Raw genomic sequence first — 18,087 nt, forward strand, 5'->3', positions numbered from 1 at the left:
TTTTGTCTGGCGATCATGTGTTTACCAACAAGGCTCAACTACTTTGGAAGCTGCATTAAAATGGACATTTTCAAGTTTTGCATGGAAGTTATGGGATATGTTGAGATTGTTCTTAGACTCTCCAAAAGCTGATTTTTTTCTCTGACACTAAACTGACTCTGACTCTGAGGCCACGGTGGATTTCGCAATCCCACCAAGACCCTCTGTGAAGATGCATAATGGTACCATCTCTCAGCTTTAGACTGCAGACTTTGCAGTTTGAGAATATTAATAAGAAACTGCATCTGTATCCGTTTGCAACCATTAATCAACACCTGCGTTAAGACCTCCATGTTTGTCATGCTGCACTGAAGTTAAAGGTCACAGACTTGTAATGAGGCAAGCCGATTGACAAACTTAGCTTAGGTGGTCCTGACAAATGCGATTTTCTACTTTCCTATTAAAACAAACAAAACGTAAATATTTCCCACCATGTTTCCTTTGGGACCGGCTTGCCCATCAAGTCCAGGAAGACCCTAAAGAGATCAGAGTTGGGCAGTGAAAGTCACTACTGAGCAAGAACAACACAATGTGAAGTATGAGGAGTGAATGTTAAGGGAGAAGCATACTAACACGCTGTCCTGCAATACCAGGAGATCCTCTGGGGCCAAGCAAACCTCTTGGCCCCTGCATATGAAGAAGATAACAAAGTTAAAAAAATACAACAAAAAACAACCTGAATACAGATATATGATAATTAATCTTAAAGTGTGCAAACTTCTTTTAGAACTATCTTACAATTAAATAAAACATAACATATGGTACTGTTTATGAGATGGACTGAAAGTTCCTTGGTAGTGAATATCAATGATTGGCCTGAATTTCTAAATAACTGCCCCCTTGTGGTCATGCATGGAAACTACAGATGCAGGGTGAAATGAAAGTTGTTCCCCCTTTTCAGTTAAAGATGAAAAGTCAGTACAAATACTTTCCTCTTAGTGGCAGGGAATGATGAAATGCTGTGAAACTGTTCCTTTAAAATGAGGATGCTGTTTTGGGTGCGGCGGGGAGCAAACTGTTTCTCATGCAACTCTATGCACCATTTGAAGGGCACTTGGCAGAATATGGAATTTTCTCACGGATATTCATGGAACAGCACATTTCTCACTTCTATTTCCTGATCTGGTATGCAAAGCTATTCTGTCCTGGTAAGGTCAAGATTTCAAGATTGGAAAGGCACTGGTTCTTCAGACCGGAATGTCATTACAGTTTTGGGGAGGATGTTTAAATAATTATATTTAAATAATAAGGAAAATAATAAGGAAAATAATAAGGAATAGGCGATAGGAATGGGAGTAGGTGAGGAATAACATTATAGTCAAATTTTCATTACTCATTTTTTAACAACCCTTCCTAACGTTGTTATCTGACAACAGTAAGTATACTCACACTCTCTCCTGCCAAACCTCTCTGTCCAACATGGCCATCTTCACCCTTTTGTTAGACATAAAAAAGCAGTGTGTTATTTATGTAATGTAAAGGAAATTTGCAGTCAGCTAAGAGAGATGAAGGTCAGATGGTAACTAGGATGCTGCTTACTCTTGGGCCATCCTCTCCAGGAGGCCCTGGAGGACCCGTGGAGCCCTGTTCTCCCTAGAAAAGTTCAGAGAAGGGGAACATCGATGAAGATTAGGAGTGGTAGCATCAAAACCGAGTCAACATGTTTGATCTCAACAGCGAGAAAAAAAAAATCCTAATTTTCACTTTTTGAAAAAAAATATGTGGGTCAGAAATTTGGAAAACTGATGTTGTAAAAAGAACAACCGAAATAGGTCAAAGGCACCTTTAATCTACAGTAGGCATGGTCACCACAGCTGGCATGGTCCTCTATAAGGACTGGCGTACCTCTGCTGGCCCTGTAATTACTCAGTAAAGGATAAGGCTAGAAAGCCTGTCTAGAAATACCCCTCTGTGATCTCTGTGTCTCTTTTTGGGCTGTATATGTAGGCCCAAATTCCACAAACACTATACTCTGCTCCCTTCACTCTCCTCCAGGCCTGGTTAAAGACTGCCTAAGTGGTTCTGGAATTGGCCACACCTCTCGTAACTGGGTCAAACACCCCAATGAGTTCCACTCGTTCAAAAGTCACATCTGTCAACACTAGTTTTCCATGATATGGATGGAAGGTGTCCTCTGAATTATCAAGTCTTAGTTCTGCTGTAAAGACAGGTTATAGGGCAGCAGTGCCTGTGGTAATTAGAATTTGGGTCTAGACATAAAAGACAAGTTTTTACTGATGTTTGTCCTCTGAGCTTGAACATTTACAAAACACAAAACTGTCATATTTCATACTTACCCTGTGTCCCTTCTCTCCAGGGAGACCAGGGAGGCCATCAAAACCCCGGTCACCCTAAACAAAAGCAAAGAAAAGAAAAGAAAATGATCAATATGTCAGATGGAGTGAGGCCCAGGCAACTTTATGAATGCAGCCAAAGGACACCTGGAAAATCTGGATTACACCTTACCTTTCCCCCTGCCTCTCCTGGCATTCCTCGAGCACCATCAGCTCCGTTGCGACCCTAAAGGATATGCACAGATCACGTCAAACCGCATGGAAATCACATTGGAAAACAATTCGTCATCTTTGAGGATTATGGAGAATAAATACAGGGTTGATGCTATAACTTTTCCAAATAGTTCAGAGCGAAATAAACATGACTTTATGAATTCAAACAAGAGACAGAGACAAATATTGGGTGCAGCTGAAGTATTTGAAAATAGGCCATGCTTGGAACTAACAGCCTCTTTATCTGTTTGGGCATCGATCTGAGAGTTCTTACTGTTTTTCAATAACAGAATTTTTTTAAATCTATATTTGGTCCTCTGGTGCAGTACAGTGAGGTCCTGGACGACAATGATCAATAAATGAAAAAGTATGAAAACGTTAAAACGTCTGGCCTGGTAGAAAAGTGCTCTTACCCTTTTTCCTGGTTTGCCTGGTGGACCACTTGTACCCTGAAGACCTCTGGGTCCCTATGGTGAAGATATGAATATTCAAATGTGTTTATGTTCAGATGTTCAGAAATAAAAATAGGCTTTATATACAAATGAAGAACACAATGACAAAAAACAAGTAACCATCGTACCTGTGGCCCTGAATCACCACTGTCACCTTTAAGTCCAGTAGCCCCAGGACCTCCCTAAATAAAAGAATAAACATACACAGCAGAGTTTGGTGAATGAATACATCTTCATTGAAGACAAATATTTTCTTATCTCATCCTTTGGCTAAGAAACCAGCACTGTATGATTTGGACTTTAACTTACTAGAAATCCAAACAATCATATTTCAACATTTCAAACAAAATCTCTCATGAATCCATAAATTACAAGACTAGTGTAATTCACATGTTGTTTGAGAAAGGCAAAATGACACAGGTCATGTGGAACACATGGACGGTCAAGGATCGGTTCAGCTATTGTGGGTTCCTGAGATAATGTGAGAAATCTCCAGTTAAATTCACAGGTAATCTGTAAAAGTTTTGTGTTTCTGTTGCTTTAATTTTTCACTATATGCGAGAGTCTATGTTCAGAAATGTGTGAAAATTATTAATAATGACAACAAGAAGAACCAACATCAAATGTGTTTCTCATCATTCGTGAAACTGTTGGACGGTATTATTTTCCATGAATGTGTTTGTATGTAATGGGTGTTTAAAAACCTACTTACCACAGGACCAGATCTTCCTGCCATGCCTACCGGACCAGGTGAGCCTCTCATCGTCAGCTGTGGATCAGACCAAAACAACCCATAAACCACACTGCATGTTTGTACCAGTAGGATGCATGCAAATAAAAAAGTTTTCATCTAACACCATCATAACATATCTTTTGGATTAAAAGAAGATGGCTTTACTTTGATGTCTTTTTTAACTTTTCTCATCTAAAGGTAAAGATCAACCCTTAAAAAGCCTAATTTATATTATTTGTTTTCCAAAACAAAGGTAAGCATATCAGAATGTTACATGAAGTGCATTAAATAAGGCAGGTACTTTTGATATTAAAATGGACACGACCAATTGAACTAACTGGTTTAAATGCTAAATGATCTGCGAATAATAAAGAATAAAAATTCCCCTTTCGCCTACGTGAGATGTAAAGCCTTTTATTGGCTTTACTCTGTTCCGGTTCACTGTTTACCACTCTGGTCTTTTCTTCTGTCATAACTGATCACAGTACAGAAAAGCCAGAAAAGTTGTCTGGAAATTATTTGCACCATAATTACTCTGTGATGACAAAACTTTCTAAATAGGTAATCAGTTCAATTCGTGCCCCTCAGTGTTCTGCTCAAACAGTGAACCATACAAAGCGGCATCTGTATACGGTGGACATTTTATCGTTTTTTTTTTAAAATTTTTATGGCATGCATGAGGAGAACAAATTAATACAGAAGCACGGCAAAGTATTTCATTTATTATTTTTCCCTCCTTCAGGCCAAACCTTTGGCATGACGGGTTTGTTTTTGAAAGGTGACAATTACTTTCTAGACATTACTGAAAACCAGCTTTGGCAGCCATTCAGCTCCATAGAGTGTTCTTAATGTGTAAATATTCAGTGTTTGTGCAACACATAATGATCTCCATGTGTCCAACAAAAGATCACACCTTGCTTAAAGCACTAAAATCCAATGTGTTTTTAAACAGCGCAATGGTTTTCAGGACCCCTGGGAACATATGTTGGAGCTATGCATAACACAGGTCTATATTGTGGAAATTACCTGGTGATTGTAGACTCATGAATAATGATTCTTTGTTATTAACTACAATTTCTAGGTCACTGAAAATGTGTCTTTGATGAACACTTGAGCGTAACACTAATTCCAACAATAAGAACCTGAGATTTACACCCAATTTGCATCTGGTTGAGGTTAAACTGCAGCTACTATAGTACACCGACAGACAGAATATTTTGATAGTGTCCACTGAACTGAAAAATGTGAGTATACAAGGGACACTTACTCTAGCCTGAGATAGGATGGCCTGAGCCTGGGCTTCCTGTGCTGACACCACAGGTCCCTTGTGTGCCTCACCACCTGCACGGAACTGATGACCACAAAAAAGAGAAGGAAATAGTTAAAATGAAATGGACTTGTCTCATTTTTACAGAGTATGACATCTAACGGTCACCCTGGTGAGCGTTCTCAAAATTTTCCTGTGTTCGGCTAAAGCTATAAAACTGTTCCCATGCCACACACACACACACTCACAAGCACCGATGCAAACTCACACAAATATATGTCACTTTGCATTTCAAAGCCTCCGTCAATGGTTCCACTCCATTGAACAGGCTGACATTTACAAGGTAAGTGATTTGTAACCCAAAGAAAATAAGGTTGCGAGCCTTGGCCTACTGGTGATGCAATGAGGTAAATGCACCAAGTGAAGTGTGTCCATGGGCTTGTGCCTGAGATGAAGGGTACGCAGCATGTAAGGAAAATAAGACAGACAGTGGGCATGTGGAAAACAGCAGGACTTACTGGAAGCATCAGAATGGTACCTGGAGGCCCAGGGACACCGTCTGAACCAGGAATACCAGGACGTCCTGGAGGACCCTGCAGAGGAAAAAATAATTATTCTTTCTCTAAAGTAAAGCCTCTCTTTAACAACAATATTTTAAAAGGGAAGTTCATTTTGCTGCAGTCCACATTGTTGGTGTTTTTCTAAACCAAAACTGATTCATCCCACCAAGTAGAATACAACTGGGAATTCAGTTACAGGCAAAGACAAAGAATGCATTCTGCTTTAGCTAGCTTAAGGATATTGAATATAAATCCAATACGACAAAACTGCTCATTAAAAAAAAAAAATCAACAAAACGAAAGTAATTCCATGGATGAGAAATTGAGACAAAGTGTTGTGGGTGCTATTAGAAAAAAGAATTCATACTGGTGCCAAGTGGCAGCCTTCAAGAGTAGAAAATTACATCAGTGCCGTAAAATGCAATTCCTTCAATGGCCACTTAAGACTGACTCCAAAAGTCAGTTCCCATAGAGCTCCATGTTAAAATGCCAATCTTTACTGATCTTTGCATCAGAAAATAAATTGATATCTTTGGATGATTTGTGTGACAGATACCCAATCTACATGTGTAGTATCCTCGGGTTCTGAGTCAGATCCATCCCCTGCACATCGCTTTTGGCAGCAAAACCCAAACTGGCAACCGACGCTGGCATCCAAGTGGGGGGCTAAATTTTATACTTTCTGTCTGAATGTCTGTAACAACTGTTGTGGCTCTCTATCCATGAGCTGTTGGGATATTTCAGACAGATAATGTAAAACTCAAAACTACAGCATAAACTTTCTTTTTATTGAATAATGACTGTATGAAATTCTAATGTTACAATATTTGGATTATATAAATCAATAAGAATCCTAAATCAGATGAAGCATAAGCAGCGTACACTGCCTCCAGGGAAACCAGGATCTATTTAGCAGTCTCATCATGTGCCGCAATCTCAAACTGGCTCAAATTAATGCCATCTGTTCTCGTTTGCCTTCTCCATGTGGTGGTGAAATTTCTCATCCCTTGGTGTGATTGTGAGCATAGCGGCATCTAGTGTTAGTGATGGTCATACATAGCTGGGAAAGTGGTGTTTGAGTGGAAGGGAGGGATGCAGTGTTCGCAAGAGCGATGAGATGATCAGACGTTGAGCGCAGGCGAATACTGCACAACGGAAAACCGCAAGACTGCAGAATCCAGTCAATTTTAATCCTCCTGTCAGTCCTCAGTGAGACAGTCACTCGTGGGAGGAAATGAAGGGAGGAGGGAGAAACTTTTGAACCAGCGATATATTTTTCAATCATTTTGACCCTGTAGAACAATAAACCTTCTGTATTGTTGAGGACTGTTGATCATACTGGGGGAGGTGCATCTGAGTATTGTTTGGCTGGCAATTAAACAGTTAAATTCCAGAGAGAGACTAGATGTTGACGAGTGACGAAAAAAATAAAAAACAAACAAAAAAAGAAAAACAAGCTGAGCTTTTTAACGGGGAGGGACAGGCACTTTCTTTGTCATCCAATCAATCAAACAGATGACTGGAATCCCACTGTGCCGGGGGAAAAAAAAGGTTTGAGATTCTCAGCTTCTACATATTTTACAACAAACTCCTTGAACTTTGCAGCAATCCCATAGCACACCAACACAGCTGTTTCTAAGAACTATTCTTTTGTCGGTGTATTGACAGTTTTGTGGGCATCTCATTTCCCCCCACGACTCCTCACTGTTCCCTCCTACTGCAATAGGAAGCCGAGTTAAATTGCATTATTCACTGCATGGTACTGAAACAATCCCTCACAGCTTACCAATGAAGAAGAAATGATTAGATAAGAAAAAAAGATCAACATGATCCAATAAAAAAGACGACTGACTAATGGTGAAGTTTACATTTCAGTGTGCATGCATTAATCATGGTCTAAACAAATGTGTTTTGGCTGAAGACAAGGGTTTCTCTTAACAATCAATATGGAATCTAAACTAACTGTTGCAAATAAACACCTTTTAGCTAAATAAAAGAATCACGTTTTAATTCACGATGTATAAAAAATGGGTCACAGAGTTTTTCAAGTACATCTACAATCAGCTGTAAAATGAAGCCAGCCTTTACTCACCCTCTCACCAGGATCACCATGGGCACCTGGGGGTCCTTGCAATCCTGGGGTACCAGGAAGACCCTGAAACCAGATGCACATACACTTACCACATTGCCACAGAACTACTGCTAACCAGTTGTTCTACCCCACTCAGTCTCCCCAGTGCTACATATGCTGAAGCCAACAAAGACAGACGCAAACCCATTGGTTTGAAAGAAACAAGCCTCAAAATAAAGTACCCCCCAACCCCCCATCTTTCTCTTCATTGCACACAGACAAAAACATCCATGCACAAATACACATTTTGACAGTTTCTCCCAACTCAGGCTTCATTGGCAATCAGGGCTGACGGTCTTTCCATAAAGACATTTTTTCCCTCTTTAGCTGTTCTCCATCTGTGGAAGGCAGACAGGAGTGTGGGAGAATGTGATACTCACTGCCTGGCCAGGGGCTCCTGGGGGTCCTTCTATAAGCATCCCCTGCAAAAAGAAAAAAGTGCATACAGTAGCATTATAGAGCAGCCTGTAAATCCACAGGCAATTCAGAATGGGGGAGAAAAATAGAAGCAGCGGGTGTGTTGGGTTTGAGGTTGAGGATTTTACTCATTAACAACACGTTAACAATACTGAAGCTGTGTTGGTTGCATTCTGTAATGTCAGTGTTTAAAAGATTTGGTAGCATACCTGTGGTGGTACAGATGGTATGGAAGTCAGTGTGTAGCCGTATAATGTATAAGATGGCCCTCTCAAAAACTTTTGTGGCATTTCTATTTAGATAGTGGGTGTGTATCACTTTCAGGTGAAAGTTAAACCTTATAAGGACAGAAGATAGTCTTAAAGTAAAACTAAGACCCTAAGTCCAGATGAACTTGAAAATGACTCATTTTGAACAAAAAATGTAAAATCAAATTTAAAAAAGGTATTTCTTCAAGAGATACATTTTTCAGAAAATATGCAGCAATGTGAGGCTTTTTTATCGTCTTATAAATCACTCAGACAACTGAAATGCAAAGTTGATATGAAAGTAAAAATGTGAATATAATAATGTGACATATCTGAAATCTGTGTGGATCCCAGGGAATTGTTCCTTCTTCATTTCATAAGCAATAAAATTGGCTATTTATTCAACAACATATCAACCACTAAACTAAAAAGGATCCAAGCTTTTATTTCAGTACTGTGAAGGTAGATTGTCTTCACATTACGCAGCACCTTTAGACCACAAAGTACATTGCTGTGTTTCTTTTACGCTTCCTCACAATGGTAGCAGAGTTGTCATCAGACGCTCTACCCTGTGAGTCACAGCCATGTTATTATTGTATTCACATAAAGTTTGAAACCATTTTTAGATGTTTCTGTTTCTAGTACATTCCCAGCAAGCTGAATTGGGCCAGTTGAGGCCAAGTGTTGGCACGATAAGATGTGTTCTGGCAGCTGATCACCAAAAGTGAGACTGCTTTGGTCGACTATTGATTGACAAATTTGGCTAGAATTGGTTGTGTGGATTTGGAGCAGTTGTCAAATTTGGCTGCATTTTTAACTTATGTGACGATTGTAACAGAAATCATGACAAGGAAGAGACCTGGCTCAGTTACAGCAGCCAGATGTGGGCTGAAGTTCTTGAGCCGATGCTGAGATATTCAAACAATAACTGAGTCAACTTGCTTTCTCTTGCCTGCCAGATTTGGGCCATTATGGAGACAAGCCATTTTGGCTGCCTGGGGTTTTGAATGTGACTTTCAACACTTATAACACTTAATTGTTAAAATAATTAAAACATGAGAGTAATATTTACCGGCTCGATGACAGCTGGTTCACCCTTCTCTCCTTTTTCTCCCAGGTAGCTCTGACCTCTACCCACCTGAGGACATAAGACCCATTATGTGAGGGTTTTTTTTAACACAATAAGTGAAATTTTTATGCATACAGACATAACATCAGTAGTAGGAAAGAAAAAAAAGTCTCTGCCTGCTCGAAAAATAAACCTCAAGAATCATTTAATTTTCAAGAAGCTATAATTTTGGATTTGGCCACACTTTTTTTTTTTTACGAGTCCTTAAAGTGAAAAAGGTGCCACGAAAAAAAAAAGAAAGAAAGAAAAAAAAAACTGCACTTATATGGAAGCTGTTACCTGACACTACCCACACAATGACTTCACACAAGAGGAATTCACAAACCAACTGCAGCACTGTGACCAAAACCTGTAGAGTTTAGGCTACAGAGGAAACCGGTACTTAATGAGAAATTTATAAAGAGGGGCTGGGAATGTGGAGCGCTAACAGAGCAATTCAGAGCAGACAGATCTCAAGCCAACATCCAGATAAAGACTGTGTCACTTCCTCTCTCTGAGAATTTGGTTCCTGAGGAAAAAGACAAACCTCAAGACTAGCTCAGCAATTTCTCTCTGGTTGTAGAGATGTATTTCATGAAAAAAAATATTTGCAAAGACTGTCTGTCATCTGATAAACCAAACAGATTGGTGGTAGAATATCCATATATATAGCCATGCCTCTGATAAACAGTAGATGCCACTGAGGTCGAGAGGCCATGAGGGCGTGCTTGTGCCAACAGCTGGGCCAACATCTGTTTATCTGTGAAAGACTAGGTGTTTCTCCTGCTTGTGTGTGCAGAGTACTTGAGGCTAAAATCTTTAAAAACAACAAACAAAAAGGGAACCGCAAACACCCCATCAAAAGAATGGCATCCTCCTCTTCCACATCTTTTCAAATTCCTGAATGCCACCACTGTGATACCTCCCCAACCATTCCAGCACTTACACTGAAGTCTGTCTCCGCTGGAACTCCTGGACCAAACTCCTCGTCGTATGTTTCAGATGGAGGCTTGGCATCAGTTGGACCGTAATCACCATAGTCGTAAGCTTTGTCTACAGACTCTTTGTTGTCATATTCCTTCAGGTCGTATTCCTTAAATTCATACACGTCAGTACCAGGATCCACCTTGTCTTGGGTTTCCACTGGGACAACAGCTTCTATGGCAACAGTAGGGTCCACACCGACCTGTTCCACACCGGTGATGTAATCATCCACTATTTCCTCTTCATAAGTCTGGGATCAATCCAGGCATTGCAAAGGGGTGATAGAAACATTAAAGTGTTGTTAGAGCAATGTAAACAGCTTTAATATTTCACGTTTCTTTTTATACTCGTTTATAAGAGTCGAGGATTTGCAGTTAAGCATGTTCTTTAAGTAAAATTACGGAACACCAACCGAGTTCAACTTTTGAGAGTTTCAGCCAAGTTCTGCACAGTTCCATATGACAGCATCCAAAAAAACACATATGTGAATATGCCCAAATATAGAGTATCGTTAGTAGGTCCTGTTGCTGACATGGACATCCAGAGGATATTTGCAGTTTCTATCAGTAATTTTTCTCTGCAATGTCACAGGGCTGTGAGATGTCTCAGATTGTTGGAACAATGACAATAACTAAATGCAATTAATGTGATTTACAAATGAAAGAAATACATAGTGATATATATGCTTTATGTACTTTACAACATCTAGAAATATTACAGAAATTGTGCAGTATTATGGACTTGGTCATTTGAATTATATAACCCAGTGAAGTGAAAGCAAGTAATACATATGGAAAAATCAATACTATTATTTACTAGACTACTAATTGTACGGATTTAATAACAATGCTTTATGGAAGAGGTATATGAGTGTTTTAGTCAAAAGCACAATTTGATAATAGTAAACTGTGAGAAAACCTAAAAATTGGAAACAAAATAAAAATTCAGACATCTCATGCAAACTTTTCACATTAGGTATAAGATGATGAAACTGTTTGTTCCAATGTAATCTTTGTGAGGATAGTGCTCAGACTACTTAATGGGAGCTTATGAAAGCTGAAGGCATCTTAAGCAGAAGGAGGTTAACAATTCTAAAAGAGTGCCTCCATGTCCAAACAGCCAGTGAATCAAACACTTTAGCAGACAGTGTTTATCTAGACATTAAGTCCTCAACTTTTCACAAAAATCCCACAAAAAACGTATGTTGGTGGGGTTGGGAGCTGCAAATTTTAATTGAAATTCCCAACTCAAAGCCCAATGCATGTTTTGCCGGATCAATCACCAATTTTCACCTTGAACTGTTTCTCATTATTTTGTGTTTTATGTGATGGTTTAGTGCAAATTAAGACATCGGATTAAGATCTGCCAAAATCATAGATGTGTCTGTTTACTGATTTGCCATTGGTTATAGTGAATTACATTCTTTTTTTCCCTTTTTTTCCGTTTTTGTCTAGACTCCCTGATGGAAGCAACATTTCAAGGACAAGTGGAGTGAGATGTTTGATTTTTAGCAATGCCATTTTGGGTTTAGGCCTAAAAATGATCAAACCAACAGATTTTGTTGGTAGTGATGAAGAAAGTTGTATCTTTATCTTTGTCTATGAAGTTCCACAGCTTAATTCTTAAACATATGGTTACATCGTTAACATCTGATGCCCCAAACAAAACTAAGAATAGTAATTTGTGACAATGATGCAAAATTCACAAATGAAAAAATTTACCTGGCCTTGACCAGCGTTCTCAGTTGGAGTTTCAGGCTGACTTCCATCCATTGTGGTGTAGTCATACTCACTAGTGTAGTAGTCTCCACCCACATTCATCTAAAATCAGAGCAGAAACAATAAAAGTAAATTTGAGAAAGGGAAAATCCAGTTGCAACAATCAATGACTTGTGATAATGCAGATGTGCCTGTGGCGTATCCCTACATAGCTCTTAAGGTGAAATGGCTTCCTCTATACATTTAGGGAGAGTAATTGTTATAGAGATGTTCTGGATTCAAAGCTTATACATTAGCAAATAGCTTATACTGTGAAATCCCCCTAAAAAAAATGAAGGTCCATGTTTTGTTTTTTTCCTACAGGACTTACAGGCAAAATCTATTAATAGTATTGCAGGGGGTTTCCTGGATTTGTGCTTTGAATCTACAGAGCAGCACCTACAGCTCCAGAAAGCCAAGGTCAGTAGGGTCTACATAGGAGATTGTGGGAACTAGTCTTTACTATTTGCAGGGAAGAGTTGTACAGTTACTTTGCTGGTGCAGTGGGGAACTGACTAAGTAAGAACCTAGCCCAAGTTATGAGGAGAAATAGGTGTGGGTTAGAGGGTTAGCGACCATTCCCTAGGAGAAGCAACTGACCACTATCCACTGTGTGTTAGCGGAGCAGGCAAGTGGCTGCCAGCCACGCTCACCACTGGTTAACTTCTCTTCTAGTTTACTCAAGCTTCACATTTCATAACGGGTGTAGCTGTAGATAGGTAGAGATGGGAATTGATAAGATTTTTACGATTCCAATTCCATTTTCGATTCTGCTTAACGATTCAGTTCTTTATCGATTCCCTTATCGGTTCTCATTTGGAAAAAAGGATAACAAACAGGTCTACTCTTCCCTGCTTCATTGAAAGATGAAGCTAGAGGTAGACGTGCATTTTTGGTAGAACTGCCAGCCTCTGGCTCTGAGCCAGTCAAACTCTGTCTGTCGTGATGGTCATCTAAATGTAATGCATGAGAAGACATTAATTTAACGTTAACCGTAACTTATAGCAGGTTTTACAATGAGGCAAATGAAGCTAAGATGACAGGCAGTGTTTGTTAGTTAGTTAGTTACCTGCAGTATTAGCCGAGGACATGCTAACGTTGCTGCTGCTGCTGAGTTGAGATTCACTAACGTTAGTCCGGAGCGGATTGAAAACGCAACATTCATTAATAGTTATTGTGTGCGCAAATGTTTCTGCATGTTGGAAGTATTTCCTCTCTTTGATGAAACATCCACTTTGCAAGTATTGCAAGTTGCCCTGTTGTCGTCCTTTTTAGTGAAGTGTAACCAAACTTTCGAGCGTTTGTACCGCTTGGTTTTTTTTATGGTAAAAATTTGATGAAGTACAATTTTGAGGTACACAGAGGAGGTTAAGGAGTCAAGAAAGATAATCAAAGGAGAGGAAAGGAGAGAGAAACTGCTGAACAAAAGAAAAGCATAACAAGTTAACAGTGTGTAAAAGACATGGATGTTAAGCTATGATAACTGTATTAGTCAAGTGTTACCTCAGTCTTTCCTCCATCTGTTGGGGTAGCTTCAGTGACTACCTCTTCTTCACCGTAGTCATAGCTATCACCATAGTCATAATTAGTGTACTGTAAGAAAAATGCATGACAGGGCAATCAGTTAGTAGGTGCCATCATGTAAACAAAGCCACACAATGCCTGAGAGGCACACTCCAGAGCTTGTAAGATGTTGGCTTTTTTTAAATCATTTAAACCAAAAATTTGAAGTACATTTATTCAAACAGGTTGTATCAACATGCTTTTTCTAAAACAGAATGGTTGGGTGTTGTGGGGAGACTAAATGTCACATCCATAAACAGAAAACTGAACTGTTTATTATATGGATTAAAACACAACGCTTTTTTATTTATTCCCATTTCCCTTTTCACTGACCTTCACATGAGAGCACGAGTTCAGGCAATCACCAGTTAAGAGTACTGTTTACTTTAAACAGGATGTTAGAAGGTTCATGCAATGCCAGTGAAAACGTATGTGCCTCCGCTGCTTAATCTTTATGCCAACAATGGCCTCCAGCACTCATTAATGGCTCATTAAAACAGAACTCTTATGCTGCATGTTGGTTAATTATGGGGATCACAGAGATTACAATAGTGGGGGGTAAAACCATTACTCTAATACCATACTGTTTGAAAATTAAGGGGTATTGAAATATTAACAAACAACAGTAAAATTATGTTCTAGGCTACAAAATCATGAAAAAGTATTTTTTGTATAACATAATCCTGTTTTGCATTCTGTTGTTTTTTGTTTATATTTGAGAGCGAATTTCTTCATGATCCATCAGATAAGAAACCTCATCAAAAACACCCTTCTGTTATTTCAGACTGCACTAGCCTGGGGAATGCGCTTTTTTACTTTCTTAAAATAGTTAGAACTGGATAGCACCTTTATAATTTATGATGTTGAATATTCAGCTGGAACAACAGCTGAAGACAATTAGCTTAGCATAAAGACAACAAGTAGAGGGCTATGCGGAGATGAATTCATTAATAGACAAACAACCAGTATGTTATAACCAACATGTAGACTACTGTTTTAAAAATGTATTAGCTTGGATTGCGTTATAATATTTTTGTTTGTAGAGATGGGATAGTGAGTTCCTGCAGAATTCAGCCTGACCTCAGTCTAGCATGAAATGACAAAATAATACACCTCTGACAACAAAAATTATTTGTTGTCAATTATTTTAGACGACAAGTCTTCATGAATCAAACAGTACCGATGGCTGAAGATTTTAATGATCAGCAGCATTGTAGAGAGCGACAAGCCGTCTGTCTAGTATTTGTTAATAACCTTAGTATATACACTAAATCTCTTGCCAGACTTACACTCGCTCTCATGTTGATAACAAGATCTGCTCTGCTACTAGGATCAGAATATGCTGAAGACTGGAAAACAGCAGCAAGTCAAGGGTGCAAAGCCTATTCAGATAATAATGCGGTTTGTTTTGTTGGATCATTTCCATGCTCTCTGAGTGTCTGGCAGTATTAAACTATAATATATTTAAATAATACTGAAAGTTCTTCAATATCTCTGGCCTTTTTGATAGTAAACAAACCGCCTTCTACTTTGAAAAAATCCACAAATTGTGCCTTTAAATCACCAGTCAAAGGACTGTCATTGACACACTGCCCGGGACTTGCATACTATATTGTTAATCGGCTTCTTCAATCTTTTGTCAAAAATATTTTGATTTCCTCACATTGTCAAAACAGAGGCAAGATAGATTATTTTAACACAGCAGCCCTTGATAAGCAGCATACTATCAGCACAACAATAAATACTGGTCCCTGGACAGCTGCTATGCTCATAAAAATAATATCCATAGCCTGCTGTACTGCTGGCCTGGCCTCTGTTTTGTGGTCCAAAGGGGGCAAGGTCATATAAGAGAAGCCCTGGCCAGACCAGCAAGACTAACTGAGAAGGAAACACAGACTAGGAGAGGGTCAGAGAAAAATATAGCCAAAATTAGAGAACGAAGACAAGATTAGAAAGATTTATGGCGTTGAGGCCTTTGGTTGAGATGAAGGCACTTGACTGCAGGCTTGAATGAAAAACGTAAATAATGAAGGGCTCATAAAAAAAGGTTCCCCTTTCTGCTACTGTATCAGTCCCTCTCCCTCCATTCAAAACAGCTGCAGACATGTGCATGATGACTGAAAAGGCAGTGAAGGGGCATCTTTCAAAGTCAAAGTAAAACTTCTGGGTAATTGTAGTAGTTTGGCTTAAAATAATTAGTGACTGAAGCGGGAGAAACTTGTGCTGTGAGGCTGGGAAGGAGTAAGGAAGTTTGTAAAATACTGAGCTGGAATGTAGGAAGAACATTCCCCTTTTAACTGTACAGAAACTGACAATGAATAAACCAGATTTACTGTTCTTTCAGCCAAACTTTTCCCTGCTGTCTATTTAGAATTGACAAAATCCTTATGTTGGTGCTGAAAAGTAACTTGATGATGAGGCGATATTTTCCAGAACTGGTACCCACTGTACAGCCAATAATTTTGAATAGAGAAGCAGCTCCTGATTTCTTTTTTTTTTTCTTTAACTCTCTTGAACCAGAGATCTAAAGTCTATTTTTCCAGGTACTGGATGTCTAGCTGGGGAAGGAAAAGCTTAAATTTCCCTGTGAGTCTGGGCAGAGCCTGCAGAACTCGTTAGTGATATAAATCACGGGGCCACTCCAAAGTGGGCTCAGACTTCGAGGCAGGGAAAAAAGAAAAGTTTCCAAAGTGAGCTCATCAGTTATTTTGTGAAATACTGAAAAAATGTCAACCAGCAGAAAGGCTTGAATAAGTAAAAGAACTAAAATACTAACATGAAATAAAAAAAACAAGCCATGACACAAAGCCCTGCTTTTCAATTAGAAAATATGTCTAAAAAGGCACTAAGTGATGGTTTGAAGGCAGTGGCAATTAAACTTAAATTTCAAACTCAACCATGTATTTTTTATGTCATTGTGTTTCCACTTGTAAAACACAGTGCAGAGAAAGAGACAGATCCGATCTGACAAAGAAACACAAGCTTTTCTCTTTCCGAATGCTCACTTTATGGCTGTGGAGTACTTTTTGTTGTTTCTTTCCAAGAAGTTTGAAGTTTAAGCTAAGAATCGTCATATGTTATATCATGAATCTACATATCAGCGCACAGTCATCTAAAAAAAATAATCTTTCTTTCCTGCGTTTTTGCCGATCAGACATAACAGCAAATGAAACTAAATCTCTGGCCAGTAACAAGTCTTAAAATTATGAACAACAACGCATAACATGTTTCAACATTTATGCAGTATGCAACAGAAGCAAAGCCAAAATATAGGCCATTGTCCTGGATAATTAGATTTTAGCTGAACTTTAGTCTTCAGATAGATCGCCTCACATTTGACTTTGGAATACTTTGGTATACAGAGATGTTCATTGTGACTCAATGACTGCACTGTATCCAGGCCCAGAGGCTTTAAAACAACCCCAGATCATCAGCCCTCCACCACTGTGTTTAACAGTTGTTATAGGGTTCTTGTGCTGATATGCTGTGTTTGGTTTTCACCAGATGTGGTGCTGTGTAGTATGACCAAATATCTTCAATTAGTCTTGTCTGTCCAAAGGACATTGATTTAGAGATCTTGTGGATTGTTCAGATGCAATTTTGCAAAACTAAGCCATGCTGCCATGTTTTTTTTAGACAGAAGAGGCTTTCTCTTGATAACCTTTTCAAACAAGTCCTTGTTCATTTTTTTTTCAATTGTACTGTCATGACCTTTGAACTTATGAAGTTTCTCGCACAGTTTGATCTTGGAGTGAGCTTGCTGGGATGTCTACTCCTTGAAAGATTGATAAAAAAAGTCTTGAAGGTTTCCACTTGATTGATGGACTCCAAATAGTTTAGAAATGGTTATATAACCCTTCCCAGATTGATAAGCAGCAGCAGTTTCTTCTTTAAGATCATTGCTGATGTCTTTCCTCTTTGGCATTGTGATAACACACACCTGGACGCTCCAGGCCAGCAAACTGACAAAGCTTCAGCTTTTAAAGAGGCACTCACACTTGCTAATGATCAATTAATAAAATGCAACTGTCTCTGCATTTTGGATTAGTTTTTGTTAAATAAATAATGACATGATGTTACTGGTCATGCAGTGTTATTCATCTGAGGTAACACTGATCTAATTATATGACCTTGTGAGAACCACATATTCTGATATGTAAGAAAAAAAAAGATAATTGGAAAAGGGTGGACTTCTTTTTACCATGATTGTAAATCATAATTTGAAAATAGGGGAACACAGAGGAGGTTACAAAGCTAAATGCTACTGCAAGTTTTTAAAGAGGAGTTATTTACTATCCCTTCATTCAGGCCAAGAAAGCTA

General features: G+C 38.9%; 1 protein-coding gene across 5 annotated transcripts in view; it reads right to left on the bottom strand.

Annotated features, from left to right (window-relative positions):
- Positions 1-18,087, bottom strand: part of LOC140268285 (collagen alpha-1(XI) chain-like) — a 75,610-nt gene that overhangs the window by 36,042 nt on the left and 21,481 nt on the right. For all 5 annotated transcript variants that reach the window (XM_072363061.1, XM_072363060.1, XM_072363059.1 and 2 more), the window contains exons 6-22: positions 13,707-13,796; positions 12,168-12,266; positions 10,409-10,696; positions 9,427-9,492; positions 8,070-8,111; positions 7,651-7,713; positions 5,517-5,591; positions 4,999-5,082; positions 3,711-3,767; positions 3,127-3,180; positions 2,960-3,013; positions 2,506-2,559; positions 2,337-2,390; positions 1,579-1,632; positions 1,429-1,473; positions 613-666; positions 471-515 (exon numbers count right to left, since the gene is read on the bottom strand). In XM_072363061.1, the coding sequence (XP_072219162.1) occupies positions 471-515; positions 613-666; positions 1,429-1,473; positions 1,579-1,632; positions 2,337-2,390; positions 2,506-2,559; positions 2,960-3,013; positions 3,127-3,180; positions 3,711-3,767; positions 4,999-5,082; positions 5,517-5,591; positions 7,651-7,713; positions 8,070-8,111; positions 9,427-9,492; positions 10,409-10,696; positions 12,168-12,266; positions 13,707-13,796 (1,278 nt within the window). The remainder of the gene's footprint in view (positions 1-470; positions 516-612; positions 667-1,428; positions 1,474-1,578; positions 1,633-2,336; positions 2,391-2,505; positions 2,560-2,959; positions 3,014-3,126; positions 3,181-3,710; positions 3,768-4,998; positions 5,083-5,516; positions 5,592-7,650; positions 7,714-8,069; positions 8,112-9,426; positions 9,493-10,408; positions 10,697-12,167; positions 12,267-13,706; positions 13,797-18,087) is intronic.

This window comes from Leuresthes tenuis, unplaced genomic scaffold, assembly GCF_036924035.1.
Source record: "Leuresthes tenuis unplaced genomic scaffold, fLeuTen1.0.hap1 SCAF_14, whole genome shotgun sequence".
In the NCBI taxonomy this organism is placed as follows: domain Eukaryota; kingdom Metazoa; phylum Chordata; class Actinopteri; order Atheriniformes; family Atherinopsidae; genus Leuresthes; species Leuresthes tenuis.